Here is a 15523-nt window from a genome sequence, read left to right as displayed (position 1 = left end):
GTGGCCCCTACCCTTAGGAGTCCTAACCCAAGCCCCAAGTCCCTTATCCATAGGAACCTTAAGCCTAGGGACGGGATCCCATCTATAGGAACCTTAAACCTAGCCCCAAATCCCCTAAAATAGGAACCCTAACCCAAGGGCGGGGACCCATACCTATAGAAGCTATAACACTTGTGCGGGGACCCACTACCAATAGGAACCCCCAGTATCATTTGCACCCTCCAGATCTTGCTCACTGCCTACTGCAGGCCCCCTGGGCCTCAGCTCACCCCACTGAGTGCAGTCTGAGCCCAGAGAAGAGTGTCTGTGCCGCAGGCAGGGCAGAGGAGAGACCGGACTGTCCCTCTGCACACCAATGCCCTGACACAAACTGGTAACTGAAATGTAAACAAACATTTTCTGTGATGGGGATGTCATGTTGGATTATGAACTAAATTCTCTGCCTGCTCGCTTCTGGGTGGGGTTTTTTATGGTCATAAAGGTAGAAACAAAATTCAGAATATATTATCTTAATAAAGTTGACTTAATATATTAACCATAGTTGCCAACTTTCACATGGTAAATAAACACCCAACTTTCACAGTAAGCCAAAAATCAAGCTAATCCCATTTCAAAACAAGGCCAAAACAAGCCAAACCCTAAGAACCCCAACACTCTAGGTGACTAGATCCCCCTGGCGTGCAGTCTGGGACTGTGGTGGGCCCACTTTGCATCCCTGACTCTCTCTACCTCTTGCCCCTGCTTGCCAGGAGCTGATCAAAAAAGAAGCAACAAGCTGCAACAAGCTACAAGCCAAAAAACTTGTAGCCAACAAGCAACTCACAAGCCAAGTAAGCCAAAACCAAGCCAAATTTCTGTGGGTTTTTTTTTGCGGGTTTGGCACGTCTGATATCAACATGTTGGGGGGGGAGGGGGCAGAGGGATAGCTCAGTGGTTTGAGCACTGGCCTGCTAAACCTAGGGTTGTGAGTTCAATCCTTGAGGGGGGGCATTTAGGCATCTGGGGCAAGCAAGCAAGCAAAAATTATATTATTTTATAGTCATCACATCATCTTGTCATGGCTTACTAATACTCTACTAAACATGAAAAATGGAGAAACTGTAAGCATGCAGTTTTATGTTTGATGTGCTAGCTGCAGCAGTTAGTGCTCTTCCCAGGGTGGTGCTAATTGAACCAATGGAAATTTACAGAGATGGCCTTGCAGAATTGGATGTTACACAAGCTGGTCAAAACACCTATGTTAACTTTAGCTCCACTGAAAACAGAAAAATTGTAATTAAACATCCACCTTGGGTTTATGCAAATACTATCGCACAGATCAGATCAAATCAAACAATAAAATCTCACCATCATTTTCACTGTGTTACCAGGCTCTAATTTAATTATAAATCAATGAGGTGATTACATTAAATCAGGAAAAGCTCAATACAGTTGTACATTGAAATAGGAAAGCTGTGTTAAAAGGCTGCAGTGTGCTAACCAGGGGTAGTCAATAGGCAGACTGCAGGCCAAATCCAGACTGCCAGACACTTTTGAACAGACCCCGAAATCTTTTTATCATCATCATTTTAATTATTGTTTTCTCTGGCGTCTGGATCTCGACGATACCTTGACCAAGAAATGTGGACCTTGACAAAAAATAATTGACTACCCCGTTGCTAACTATGCTCCTTTTCTGAGCCAGAGCCCGACCGCTGTACCCCAATTGGGCAGGTAGGCAGGCTCTGCGTCAGCTCCTCCCAGCCGGGCTCTGCAGGCAGCAGGCGAGTCCCGGGAGACAGGGGAGTGGAGAGCGAGTTACAGAGGGAGGGAGGACAGGAGTGAGCAGGGGCGGGGCCTCGGGGGCAGACGCAGGGCCTCAGGGAAGGGGTAGGGAAGGGGGTGGAGCAAGGCTGTTTGGTTTTCAGCAATTAGAAAGTTGGCAACCCTATGCCTTTCTGCTGTTACTATTGAAAATACTGGAGGTGATGCTTCTAGGAATAACAACATCAGAAGCACAGCAGCCCCACAGTGCTGCCGATAGTTTTGGTATTATAAAGATTCCTACTGCAACAGACATTTTCAAGTTTTCATGTCAATTCTTCTCTATACAAATTGGTATTAAAAATGTCAGAATAAATAGGTTGGAATACTAATATTCCCAGTGAAATTTCCTTCTTGACCGTTAAAATCAAGATTTTACAGTGCCCCAGTATTCAAAGATGAAAAAGCAGAAAAATGACTGAAACAGGCTCAATCACAATTCTAAGACATTTTATACACCAGGCCACCAAAATGGTCTGTAAAATGGTCATGCAGAATTCCTTATCTCTAAAGGATACTCAGAAAAAGAGCGAGTTGGCAGCACAGAAAGGATACTGTAAAATAGGATTCCATGTATAGTAAGTATTTCATTAACAACATCTAGGATTACTCTTCAAACACCATTATTTCCTCAGCATAGCAGGGAACAGCGGAAGGGCTGTACTCCACATTTACATGCAATCCTGATTCTGGAACTGGTTCAGTGCTCATTGCCATTTACAACAGCCTCAGATGTGTTCTAATTCACACCCATCTGCAATGGCGTCCAAGGAGCTGTTTCAGCAGCTGGGGTTGCAAGCGCACAGCAGCATTTTGGCTATCTCCTCCCCTCTACCCCCAGACATGTTCCATATGCCAGGTGTTATAAGGTGTGAATGATAGAAAGAATGAGAGTGTATTATAGAGCTGCTCACAAGAGTTTTTTGGTACTGGAAGAGTCTCCTACCTATGTAAGGCAGTTTTACATCTGCATCGCATCTCTAGAGCAGTGCCAGGCAGACTGTAGTGGGGCTGAAGATCTGGTCCAGAAACCAGCAAAATGAGAGAAATATCGCTGTTTTTGAGAAGTTAAAAATAGGCAAGGAACAGAATGGTAACGCAAGACTGGTGACAGCCACATAGCTTCTATGAAAATGACCTTAATAAACAATCTCTGTGTAATAATGCAGATGAATAACTAAAGTTGAGTTTATTTCAGAAATATCAATGAAAGATAAATGTTAGCCTCCTTGGTTACTGGAGTAGCAGTAAAAATAACCTAGAGGAATGTCATGCCAATTGCAATAACAATCATTTACAGCACTGTCTCCAAACAGCATGCATACTTAACCAAAGATAAAATAACAGCAGCAAAGGAGTGCTATGGGTTAACATTTAAAAACTTTAAATACAAAGGAAAAACATGAATAACAAATTTTGGTAATAAGAAAAATATATGTCCCAAAATCTTTATTACACACTGTACAAAACAAAATATTGCACTTTAAAATCAGACAATAAATATATACAAAAGTATTTTACAAGTGTTTTCTTTTAATTTAAAAAACTGCTTAAGCAATCAAGACCCATTATTGATTAAAAAGGTAATGACCAGGAATATCCTCCCTTTGCAGTCAGCAAGGACACAACTGCCCACTTTAAACACTTTCTATACAGTAGTGCTAGTCTAATTTTCAGTGATGCAAACCCATGGTATAGGAATACTGTTTCTAAAATTGTTCTTACAGCATGCCTACTAATCACAATTCAATGCAGTCTAGTAATCTACTAACGCAGGGTCCAATTCAAGATATGCATTCAGGCTTCCAATTTGAGCAACAGTTGGAAGCTGCAAAAGAAAAAAAATGCCATCTTCAGCCTTGTTCCAGCTTCTCTTTGATAAAGCAAAATGTTTAGCCCAATCAGGCATATAATTTGCAGTCCAGAAAAAGATTTACTTAAGAATGTCATGGTCAGAATTTACTCACACACAAAAGACTTGAATGGATAATGGTCATGATGAAAAATCAACTTGAATGAAATTGATTTCTTACACATTTTTCTTCATATTTAACAACTCTTTCCTCTTACTTTTTTCCATGACTGGAAAATATAAAATATTTATTGAAGGGATAGAGTTGGACAGGCACATTTGGCCCGTTATTGGCTTTAGTTCCCCATTTGACTATGTGCAAGACAATAGTGCTCATGAACACTTCATTCACAGCTCTTATAAGGAAGTCTTGAGTCTGATTTAAAATCAGTAGAGAAGATTAATCATGCCTCAACTTTGATCATATTTCAGTGAGACTGGAGTACGAGAATAGGAGCAAAGGAAAACGACACCTCGTTTATTCAAAAACAGATCCATTGCTGTTTTGAAAATCATAACAGCATCTACAGTGCATATACATAAATACAGGAATGAAAATGAAATGTACTGCTGTGTATTCAGCCGACAGCTGATCTCAATAATAGATGATTATTGTCCTGTAAGATTGACCCTTATTCATAGTTTAAGCTCAGGCTGTTTATGAAAATGTAATCACTGCCAAAAACTTTATAGCTACAAGCCAATGCTTCTATAAATTTAAATATCTTGTTAAATGTGATAACACAATGAAAATAAAAAGTGACATCAGTTGCTGCATTCCAAAATTCTTCAAAGGATTTTGTGACTTTAGACTTTCTTATAAGTAAAGGGAAGTAAGCATTACCCGGTCCTTTTTAGATAATGTTATTTTCCCCCCAATAAAATTGTACTATGATGACCTGTGAAGTTCTACAGATGATGTGCCATGATATTCTCCTCTTAATCCAGACATGAAAATGTTTGAAACATTACAAGTTCCACTGCAGTAAAGTGGCCAATGTACGCTTCCAGCAAAATTTCCTCTCAAGCATATCTATCTACAATGCTATTTTTCATCAGTCCCATGTATCCATTTAACTATTATGCCTACTGTCTTATTTACAAGTATATTCTAGATTTAATGAACCGGTTTTCTCATCTCTTCACTGCAGCATCATGAACTTTCCACAGAAGAATTACACTTCTTGACATGACTGACAACACCTTTGTTTGTAGAGGTCTATTAAGCATAACTTTAGATGTTTTACAAATGTACAGTAGTGAGTTGTATCCTTGCATTCGCCTTCTGAAAAATATATTTAAACATTAAAAGGCTTTATAATGAATAAGGGATTAATAGTAAAACTAATCATCATAGTTTCACACAAACAATGGTTTGATGGTAACAGTTACTATGCTAGCATTTCACCTCTAGCAACAGGGGTTCAGACGCGGTCACAAATAAAATGACTGGTAATCTCATCATATATTGTTCATTTCACAAAACTACCCCACAATTTAGTAAAATCAGCAATGTGCTCAGAGATTCATAAATGAGTTGTACTGGCACGGCTGTGTAGGGGAAACCTGTATATGATTAACCCATAACATGCCTGATTTTAACTAATGCTTTTAATTCTTAAATATCAAAGTGACCCAGAACTGGAGAAAAGTATAGCAGGGATAATGAAGTGTTTGTTGGAGAAAATAGCTTTACCTCTGATGTGCAATCAGATGCTTGCAAAATCATTAGGGTACAGTTTGGAGTTGCTCTCTAAGTATAACTACTACAAACTATGACTATGCTCAGATATAAATAAATGTTTACGTACTGCCACAGGAAGTGACATTGCAATGTTGCCAGGTCATTGGTCTCTTCCTCCACCCACAGTACTGATCAGCCACAGGTTTATTATTCTTCCTGTGTACACAGTTTACTCGTCGTGACTGGAATCCACTTCCACAGTCTACGCTGCAGGGCCTCCATGGACCTGTCCGCCAATACACATCACACATCTCTGAAGAACAGTTTCTTCTGACAGCTGATCTGTGAAGAAAAAACACAATAGTTAAAGATTTCTGTGCTAGATGCTTCTTAGCACAGAGTTATTTGTTATATATCAGTCATCACAAAATGAGAAGAAACGTGTCCCAGTTTATTTTAACTACTGCTCCTTTGCCTTGCGACAGAAGAAATTGTTGGTGTTTATGCAAAATATCAACAAGAAAGTTTTTAGTTAGAAAACAAAACCTCATTTTAAAGTAAATTCACCATTTAACATATTGAATGCTATAGATCAGTGGTGCTCAAACTGGGACCGCCGCTTGTGTATGGAAAGCCCCTGGTGGGCTGGGCTGGTTTGTTTACCTGCCAGGTCCGCAGGTTCGGCCCATCGCGGCTCCCACTGGCCGCGGTTCGCTGCTTCAGGCCAATGGGGGCTGCGGGAAGTGGCGCAGGACAAAGGATTTGCTGGCCGCAGCTTCCCGCAGCCCCCATTGGCCTGGAGTGTCGAACTGCGGCCAGTGAGAGCCGCGATCGGCCGAACCTGCGGACCCGGCAGGTAAACTGGCCCGGCCCGCCAGGGGTTTTCCCTACACAAGCGGTGGCCCCAGTTTGAGAACCACTGCTATAGATGCTTTATACATAAGCACTCTCTTCAATACAGAATAGCATCCTCCCACTGATACTAAAACGTCTCAAACGTTTTTACCTTCTAGGGTGAAATCCTGGCCTGTTGAAGTAAGGGGGAGTTTTGACATTTAGTTTATGGGGCAAAGATTTCAGCCCTAATGTTTAGTGAAAATGGCTTTAAAATGCTCACAATTTAGAAGGACAAGGTGGGTGAGGTAATTTCTTTTATTGAATGAAGCTTGTCTCTCTCATCGACAGAAGTTGGTCCAGTAAAAGATACTGGATATCACATCACCCACCTTGTCTCTCTAATATCCTGCAACCAACATGGCTACAATTACCCTACATACCACAATGTAGAAACACTTTTATGAGAGAAATATTCACAGATTCAGGTCTAATTAATCTAAAAACATGATAAAAAGTCAAATGTATATGTGCAGATTACATGTTTTTCCCATACTTTTCATTATCTGTTCACCTACTCACCTAGACATTTGATCCCATATAGGACAAACTTTTCCTCCCACAGGTCAGTTTAAGTCAGTCCTTATTATTGGGCAAATTGTCCTATTAATTTTTGAGGTTATGCCCACCCTATGTAGGCCTTGATTCAGTAAAACACTTAAGCACATGCCAAAAAATCCCACATATGCCAACACAATCTGCTGGAATTAAGATCTTGTTCTGATGTCACAGCTATAGTTTTCCTTTAACAGGGAGCTACTTAGAAGCTAAAAACAAAACAAAAGGTTGCCTAGAAAGAACACGGCTCTGTAGAACAGATCATCAGAGTCATATACTCATCTTTATTCAATTTTATATTTCTTGGCCTAAATGTAAAATGGTGTATAGCTTTGGCATCATACACTTAGAGGAAGCATAGTGATCCATATGCTGCATATTATGATGCCCAGAAGAACTTTGTAATTTTAAAAAACTTAATCTTCAGCACAGTACTCTGAGATCAGGATTATCAGGAGAGGCCCAATTCAACAATGACAAGAAAACGATGGCAGGCCTCTACAAGAAGGTAGACCTATTTAATTTTAATTTTTTACTGGACCCAAACATACAGTAGGATATTAAAAAAAGTAAAAATCTATCATATACAATATCTGTGTGTCACAGAGCAAAAAATACCCCATTTCTCTTGACCTGTTCAGTCATTAAGTTGTTCTAAGTCAAAAACACACACTTTGGCCCATTTAGGAATCAAAGAGTGAAAAGGCAAGTGACTTTTCTGTGCTAGAGGAATGTAGGGCTTGTATTGTATTGTGGTGTTTGACAAGTAGTGCCCTTACCCTCTCTTTCAGCAGGGGAGGGGTTCAATGCAAGGATGAGGGGGATTCAGAAATAATAAAGGGTGGTGTTTTATTTCTGATTTTTTTCAGCTTCCATTACAATTAACAGTGATGATTAATTCAAGTGATGCCTAAAAAAAAACCTCATATACAATCTCTAACCTAAAATTAAGCATCTTGATTCTATATTTTCTCTCTATCTCTCTCTTTCCTGTCCATCATCCTTAGATTTTTCTGGACCCTGCTCCCTATCCTGGACTAACATTGTCCTTTGTGTGGTTAATGTTGTCTAGTGTCCTTTGAACATGGGACTGGGACTCAAGACTCCATGGTTCTATTGCTGGCTTTGCCACTAACATACTGAGCCCTGGTCTACACTGCGGGGGAGATCAATCTAAGTTATGCAACTTCAGCTACGTGAATAACGTAGCTGAAGTCGACGTACTTAGATCAACTTACAGTGGTATCTTCACCGCAGTGAGCTGACTGCTGCCGCTCCCCCGTCGACTCTGCCTGCGCCTCTCATGGCACTGGAGTACAGGAGTCGACGTGAGAGCGCTCGGGAGTCGATTTATTGCATCTAAAAATCGATCCCCGCTGGATCGATCGCTGCCCGCCGATCCGGAGAGTAGTGTAGACATACCCTGAGTGACACTTGGGAAGTCAGTTAACTTCTCTAGACCTGGAGGTTACTCAATCTGTGGCACTGGAATAATAATAATTACCTATTTCCTGGGGGATTGGCTTAATTCATTGTTTATAAAAGTGTACTGAAATATTGGATGAAAGACACTAAAAGTAAAAAGTATTATCTAAAGCAGGACAGTTTCTGTACTGCTTCAAACTGCATACCTTTTTCTTTCATCACAATAAGAGTCTGGAACGACAGATCCATTGTGATGTTGACATAGAATGTGACGGTGCTGTAAACCCACAGCATGGCCTACACAGCGACCAGAACACTAAAAATAAAATTGAAAAAATCTTCTGTTAGCAAATATAACCTTTATGTATGTCCACATAAAATGTAAGTTACCTGCTTGTTTTGATATTAGTGCATGGTCCATTAAAATATTGTTTCTTTGTTATACTGTAATAAACAGAGCTAAGAAAATAATTCACAGTGAAAACTTAACTTGCCAATATATCCTTTTTTTGTTTGTTTGTGAATTGTCTATGAGACGCTTTTGAAATTATTACTTGAAATTATTTGTCAATAATTCTTGGTCTGTACATTGCTCACAAGCAGTTTCTTGTGAGTATTTGATATTTAAAATTCAAACTGTATTTGTTAATTTTGATTGGGCACATGAATCTGTTTCATGTTTGGCTATATGTATCACTTAGAATCAGGCTTTCAGTATGAATATTTGCATGTACAAGTTCAAAATCTGCATTTTACAAATAGTTTCTAAAATTCACTTAAAATTAACCATTTCTTCAAGCAAGTTCTTCTGGTAAATGCCTTTGTTAAAACAGCTGCTGAAGATGGACATTAAAGGGAAATAATCATAGCTGAACCCAAATCAATTCTATTCGAGTGAATATTCAGGGAAATGTTTCTGAAATGTTTATTAAGGTCAAATAGTAAACACCATCCCAGTCCTCTTGAAAAAACATCATAAATTCAAAAGCTATTGCAATTTGTAACATGAAAGTAAAAAGCACAATTCCTCTTGTTAAAATATTGTGTCATCTACTGTTAAAGCACATCCACATACCTGCCTTTTCACAGATTCAGCTACGGTTCCAGTACAAGTGCAATAAAAGCACTGTACTAGTTTTGGGGAGGGAGGGAGAGAAAAACGGACCAGGTTGTAAAATAAAGTGATGCTAACGTTAGGGTTTCAAAGCGTATGTTTTGTTTTCTGTGCAGGACTCACTTGTCAGATAAAACTTGCATATACCCAGCCTACATCTCCACAGAATTTTCTTTGACTGATAAAATAAACTTACTAGACATAACAAAATAAAGGAGCCAAGACTTGTAAAACATTATCTGAAAGCTAACATCAGCTACACCTTTGGGGCTCTTCCTATATGCCTGTGGACTGCACCTAGCACAACAGACCCTAATGCCGATTAAGGCCTTCTAGGTACAAAACAAATAATATTAACTACTGTAAAATGAAGAAATATCTACAAAGATTTCCAACAGTAACAGAACTACCAAGCATGGAGGTCAGAACATTAATTTGAAGATCGCAGTATGATGGCATAGCTGTATTTACAGTGAGTTTCCAGTCAAGATTTTTAAAGGATAGATTACCTGTCCCCATGACTGAATCATCCACTCTGTACATGAATGAACTGTGCACATTTTCTTTCCCAGTGGACTATCGTTGTCGACACAGGCAACTGGTGACAACATCAATGTAGTGCCATTTGCTTTTGCTTGTTGACAAGTTACTTGTCGTTGCCGAAATCCATTACCACAAGAAGCAGAGCACTCAGACCATGGACTAGTTACCCATCTGAGGGTGTAAGATAAACAGACAGTAAATAGGAAAGTAATGCAAACACAATAGTATAGCACAGCAAATTCTCTAAAAATAAAAACTACAGGAACTTACTATCGTAGCTGCAAGTTATAGACGTTTGCCTAAAGTCAGCTCCTTAACATGAGAAAAATATGAGCCAGTATTATGACCTCCTAAGCAATGTTTCTTCTGAGGCAGGACTGATAGGGATGATTTTCAGAAGAGATCCTTTTAAGAAAATATGCCATACAGAAGTTATGGACTTTATGCAGAAACTATTGGGTGAATTTCTTTGGCCTGTATTATCCTGGATGTCAGGCTACATGATTACTCATAGACTTTAAGGATAGAAGGGACCATCATGATCATCTAGTCTTACCTCCTGCACGTTGAAGGCCACAGAACCTCATCCACCCACTTCTCTGATAGACCCCTAACCTCTGGCTGAGATACTGAAGTCCTCAAATCATGGTTTAAAGACTTCAAGTTACAGAGAATACACCATTGATCATAATGGTCCCTTCTGGCTTTAAAAATCTATGAATCTAAGAGATTCTTTCTGAACTAATAACAGACCCTCTCTTTCACAGCTTATATTATAAGATGACATGTAGTGACCCAAATGTAATTAAAGTAACAGGTGTCACAGGTCACCAAAATTTGATAGGTAAAGAGCTTGTTATATAAAGGATTGAGCTGAACATTTTTCTATCGATGATATGTTGAATAATTTAGTGTTTATCTGAACAGCTAGGAACAACAGGCACAACAGAAGAAGCAAGAGGTGGTTCAATTTATTCTATTTAATATTTTTCTAAATCCAACCTAAAAATAGGAATTGGGAAATTACATGTAGCATAACTGTGAAAATAGGAGGGATATGCTATTCTAATCAGCAATTATCTAGTTCCCTTGTGGCCGAATAGTTTGTCCACTCAGGATGGATTACTGCCTTTAAAAATGGGACACCCGTTCTTTGCTTCATTTCAGTTTTCTTTCAAGTACTGTACAAATTTACAGTATTTGTACAATAGGTCAGTAAGGCCCCAGTTCAGCAAGTACTTAGTACATGCTAAGCATGTGCTAAAGTCTCAGCATGAGCTTAAAGATAAGCATACGCTGAAATACTTTGCTGAATCGGTGCCTATGACTTTTGCTTTACATTTAAATTCCATATACTTCTATGAGTCATCCTGGGAGTGGCACAGTGGGTTAACAGCAGTGCACAGGCCACTTATGTGGGGAATGGAGTTGGAGGTTCAAATGCTTTCAACTTCCCTGGTGAGTGACCATACTGGAGGCAACAGGAAAAGGGAGAGTCTGTGCCAGTCACTAGCAGCTCCTGATAGACCCATTTCTTAGGGATCAGCAGGCCCTTTTTATGTAAGAGACACAGGGTTCTTTTATAAAAGGAAATGTTTTTATTAAGGAAATATACTCAAATATTTTCATTCTTCTCTAATACAAAATACCAATATAAATATAGAAAAAATTAAGTACTGTCGATATGGAAACAAACATTTCAATTCATGCGAACAAATGAAAAATTCTAATTCTAATTAACTATATGCATATTAATAGATATATTTTAAAATTCTAATAATTCTATGCAAAATACACAATACAAGTAAAACAGTAAGGTAAAGCACTTTAGTGAATATTTTAGGTCAGAGAGAACTTAGGTATTAGTATATTTTGTCATATGAATTAACTGTGAGAGTTTTGATGTAATTGCTCTCGGACCAGTTTAATAGAGTTTGCCAAGTTGTGGGCCAGAGTTCATTACATACGTATTTGGAATTCTCAGAGGTGCATTAATCCCCGAAGTATTTACATTACTCTCTCCTTCTTTCTTTCACCTGAGTCGACTGGCCTGATTTTAGAAGAAAGCTTGCAGTGGAGTCCATGCTTCTCAAACTCCTTCAGATTATTATTGCTATTTTAGTATTTTTCCATTGGCAGGAAATTCACTTGTTATGGGATGGCTTGAGTTCAGACTCCCAATTTAGAGTGATCTGTTTTTTGGCTGCCAATATTGAAATATAAAGACATCTCTTCTTCTATTTATCTGTTGCTATGTTTTGTTTTTTAATATATTTAGAATACAAAGGTTTTAGAACATATTGGCAATTGTACTTCCACAATGTCAGTTAATGACTTAACACTTCCCTCCAACAATTTTCCAATGACCAGCAACTCCAACACATGTGCATGAGTTTTCTCTCCCTTGTGAATTTCACATTGCTGGCAGTTAGGAGACGCCCTTTCCTGACAGGAGATGCAGAGTGCTTGTATTCATGTGGCAGCAAGTGTTCCTGCTGCAGGCTGGGAACAGAACTTTGACAGGGAGGAAAGTTCCTCACAAGCAGAGGCATTGTGAGTGATAAAACTGGAATTGAGTTCTTGGCAGTTACAGCTGAAGCTTTTGGTGTCTCTGCATCACGTGTATGGACATGTCCCAAGAGCAGTCCCCAGAGGCATTCTAGTTGACTTAGCCAGAAGGCCAACAAGATTGGTGAGGAACTGCATGCCAGAAAGGGAGCTGCAACACAGTCTGAAAGGCTGAGATACTATCGTGATAGGTCCTATAGGAACACGATAGGTAGATCATACAGATAAGCAGTTACAGTACATATTCCCCCTCTGCATCAACCCTGTTCTGCTAGCCGGTGTGTAACAATGGTCCATGGCAAGCTCCACTGTCTAGCACCACTGCTGATGCTAAACACACTCTAACTTTGTCCTCTGCAAGTGCAAACACCAAGACTCTGGCTCCTGTGCAAGTGCACAAGGAAGAGAAAAAACACCTCGCACCACTCTCTTCCAAACACCTTGTGAACTCAAGCAGAGCTAGACACGAGCTACGTCATGGACAGATTAGCCAGCCCTGGGGATGTCCCCATTCCACTCGGAAACTGGCAGAAATTTTGGGAAGGTCTCAAGTCTATCTAAGACAGGATGCATGGCCAAAATATATCTAAATCTAAAAGTAATATGCAAGTATATCGATATTTCAGCTGTTTGATTCATTACCATTAACACTTCCTTAAGCAAGTATGTTTTACAAGGATTTTACCATCTAATCCACAAATATAAACTGTTCCATCTTGAGAGTCCACTTTGGTGTTAAAAATGACTTCAGGATGACCCCTCTGCTAGATACTTTGAAATTTAGAGCTCTGAACCTTGCTGTTCCAATATCAAGTTGCTTAAAATTCTGACTGAATGCGGCCCTGTCTCTTGAAGAATTAGTATCCCTGTAATTGCTGATGGCAGCACTTCACATCTCCCTTGCCTTAGGACTCATCACTGTACAAAAGCTAGTATATTTCAGAGTCACAATAGAACACATGGAAACAATTTCAGGGGTTCATGAGCATATTTTAAAAGGAAGTATTAATACAGATCGAAACACATCAGGAAGGGGTTTACCTGGCAGGGCAGTCATGTATGTTGCAGGACTGATAACTAACCACTGGCTTCTGACGGTCTTCACATAATGATTCATTCACTTTTTGTTCTTCGGAATTCACACACTGCAGCCTTCTGAAGTGAGTTCCTGAATTCCCACAGGTAGCAGAGCAAGGACTCCACTCAGCATATTCCCATTTATAGTCTGTCAATAGGAGAAGAAATGCAAATGAAAATTAGTGTGAGAAACCATTATAGATAGTAATTGTGTAGCAAATGTATTTGTGATGCAGCAGTTTCCGTAAGACAGATAGCTACCACGCTTGTTGTGGAAAAAATCTTAGTTCCTGTCTAACATGTAAGGTCAAATTCTGCCATCAGGTATGTACATGAACCTCCCAAGGAAGTCAATAGGATCAGCGTCTGTGCAGAAGGATAGAATTTGCTCACAGTCGGAACTGATGAATCTCTTTAAAGGCTTTCATAGCATTCTTTATACAGTGAGCATTAAAAAAGGAAACTGTAAATAATAATCTCTATGTTTCTTGCTGTGCTGTAAAGAGCCTATTCTGTATAGATCTTATCATTACTTCAGACCTCTTGCATAATTTCAAGATTTAAGAGAATCTTGCCTGGTATAAACTACAGAAAATGCACCTAATGCATAAATAATTTGCCACTAAAGCATTTGGCAAGATGAAAAAGGATTTATTTTTTAAAAAAAGAACCCACTATATTAAAGACTGGTCATCTCCAACAATTATAGCCCTTATATTTGGTCACAATTCCAAATGATTTCCTTTCCACACACTCCCCCGTTTTTTTGACACTTGGTATAAGATGAAGTACTATGCAATGTTGACAGATTTTTATGTGATTACAGAAGGAGTCAGATTTTTCTGTAATAACCAAGAATAATTGATAGCTACCAGCTGTGTCCACAGCCTCAATCCTACAGCACATACTGAATTCTTTAACTTATTGTTTTTCAGTGTTTCCTAATTACTTCTGGGTTTCTTAAAATAATATCAAAGCAGAAATGGTTAAATTTACTGGCTGCAACAGTGATGGAGAAACTGTATTGTTTGTTTAACTATGATGCCACTGTGCAGCAGTGCCCTCGGTATGCCTACTGTACAAAAACCACCAAAGAAGTCCTCGCATTTTTAAAAAGGTTTGGATATCTAAATGATGAACCATTTACATGTGCAATTCTCAAAATCAAAGCTCATGATTGGAAAAAAAAATCCCCAGTAAAAATACTGACCAATATCAACATGAAATGTATTGGTAAACAAACAAAATGCAGGCAGTTGAAAGACACCAGATGCCATATACTTAACTAGAGCGATATGCAGAACTCCACTAGCTTCAATGACATACACACACTCATGGAGTGAGACCCTCACATGTAATGTTTTCTAATAGTTTTAATAAATTAATTCTGAGCTTTACTTTTAATTTCAGATTTGTCATCAGTAGGCCATATTTTGACCATGGATACATTTCTAGTAAAATTACTACATTGTAGTAAACAGATAACTCAGGCTCTGATCCTGAAAGCCCTTACATACTAAAGTAGTCCTCATTCACATACATAGTCTAGTGGCTGTCATTGGACTACTCCTACTTATCAAAGTAAAGGATTGCAGGATCACACATTATATCTTCTGTTGATCTTTTGTCAATAAACATAAGCCAAATCATATTGCTATCTGTAAAATATGAGCAAGGCCCTTTATTTTTGATTTTTATGTGGTTTAAAATTTATCTGTGTTCATAATAAAAAATTAAAAATGGGTAAAAATCAGTGTAAAAAATTAACTTCACAGTTTTCTGCATAAATATCAGAATTATTAGGGGACAAGAGGACAACAAAACAGCAACAAATGGAGAAAAGTAAGAGTATTTCCAACCCAGCTTCCCACTCCAGAATGAGAGATGGCTGCTTGGTAACCTGTATGGAACCCAGGGATCCCCAGAGCCAGCTCCCCACTCCAGAATGAGAGATGGCAGCTTGGAAACTTGGGTGAACCCAGGGATCCCCAGACTTGGCTCCCCA

At 39.0% G+C, this 15523-nt stretch overlaps 1 protein-coding gene across 4 annotated transcripts in view; it reads right to left on the bottom strand.

The window, feature by feature from the left end:
* Window positions 1-2961: 2961 nt before the first annotated feature.
* ADAMTSL3 (ADAMTS like 3) overlaps window positions 2962-15523 on the bottom strand; it is a 260167-nt gene continuing 247605 nt past the window's right edge. For 3 of the 4 annotated variants that reach the window (XM_034783742.1, XM_034783741.1, XM_034783740.1), the window contains exons 27-31: window positions 13483-13666; window positions 9840-10044; window positions 8423-8532; window positions 5467-5681; window positions 2962-4940 (exon numbers count right to left, since the gene is read on the bottom strand). In XM_034783742.1, coding sequence (XP_034639633.1) covers window positions 4831-4940; window positions 5467-5681; window positions 8423-8532; window positions 9840-10044; window positions 13483-13666 — 824 coding nt within the window. In that variant the 3' untranslated portion in view covers window positions 2962-4830. The remainder of the gene's footprint in view (window positions 4941-5466; window positions 5682-8422; window positions 8533-9839; window positions 10045-13482; window positions 13667-15523) is intronic. The other variant, XM_034783743.1, reaches the window with a different exon arrangement.

The sequence above is a fragment of the Trachemys scripta genome, chromosome 10, assembly GCF_013100865.1.
Source record: "Trachemys scripta elegans isolate TJP31775 chromosome 10, CAS_Tse_1.0, whole genome shotgun sequence".
NCBI lineage: Eukaryota > Metazoa > Chordata > Testudines > Emydidae > Trachemys > Trachemys scripta.
The sequence above is the reverse complement of the archived record's forward strand: the minus strand, read 5'-3'. Positions and strand labels throughout refer to the sequence as shown.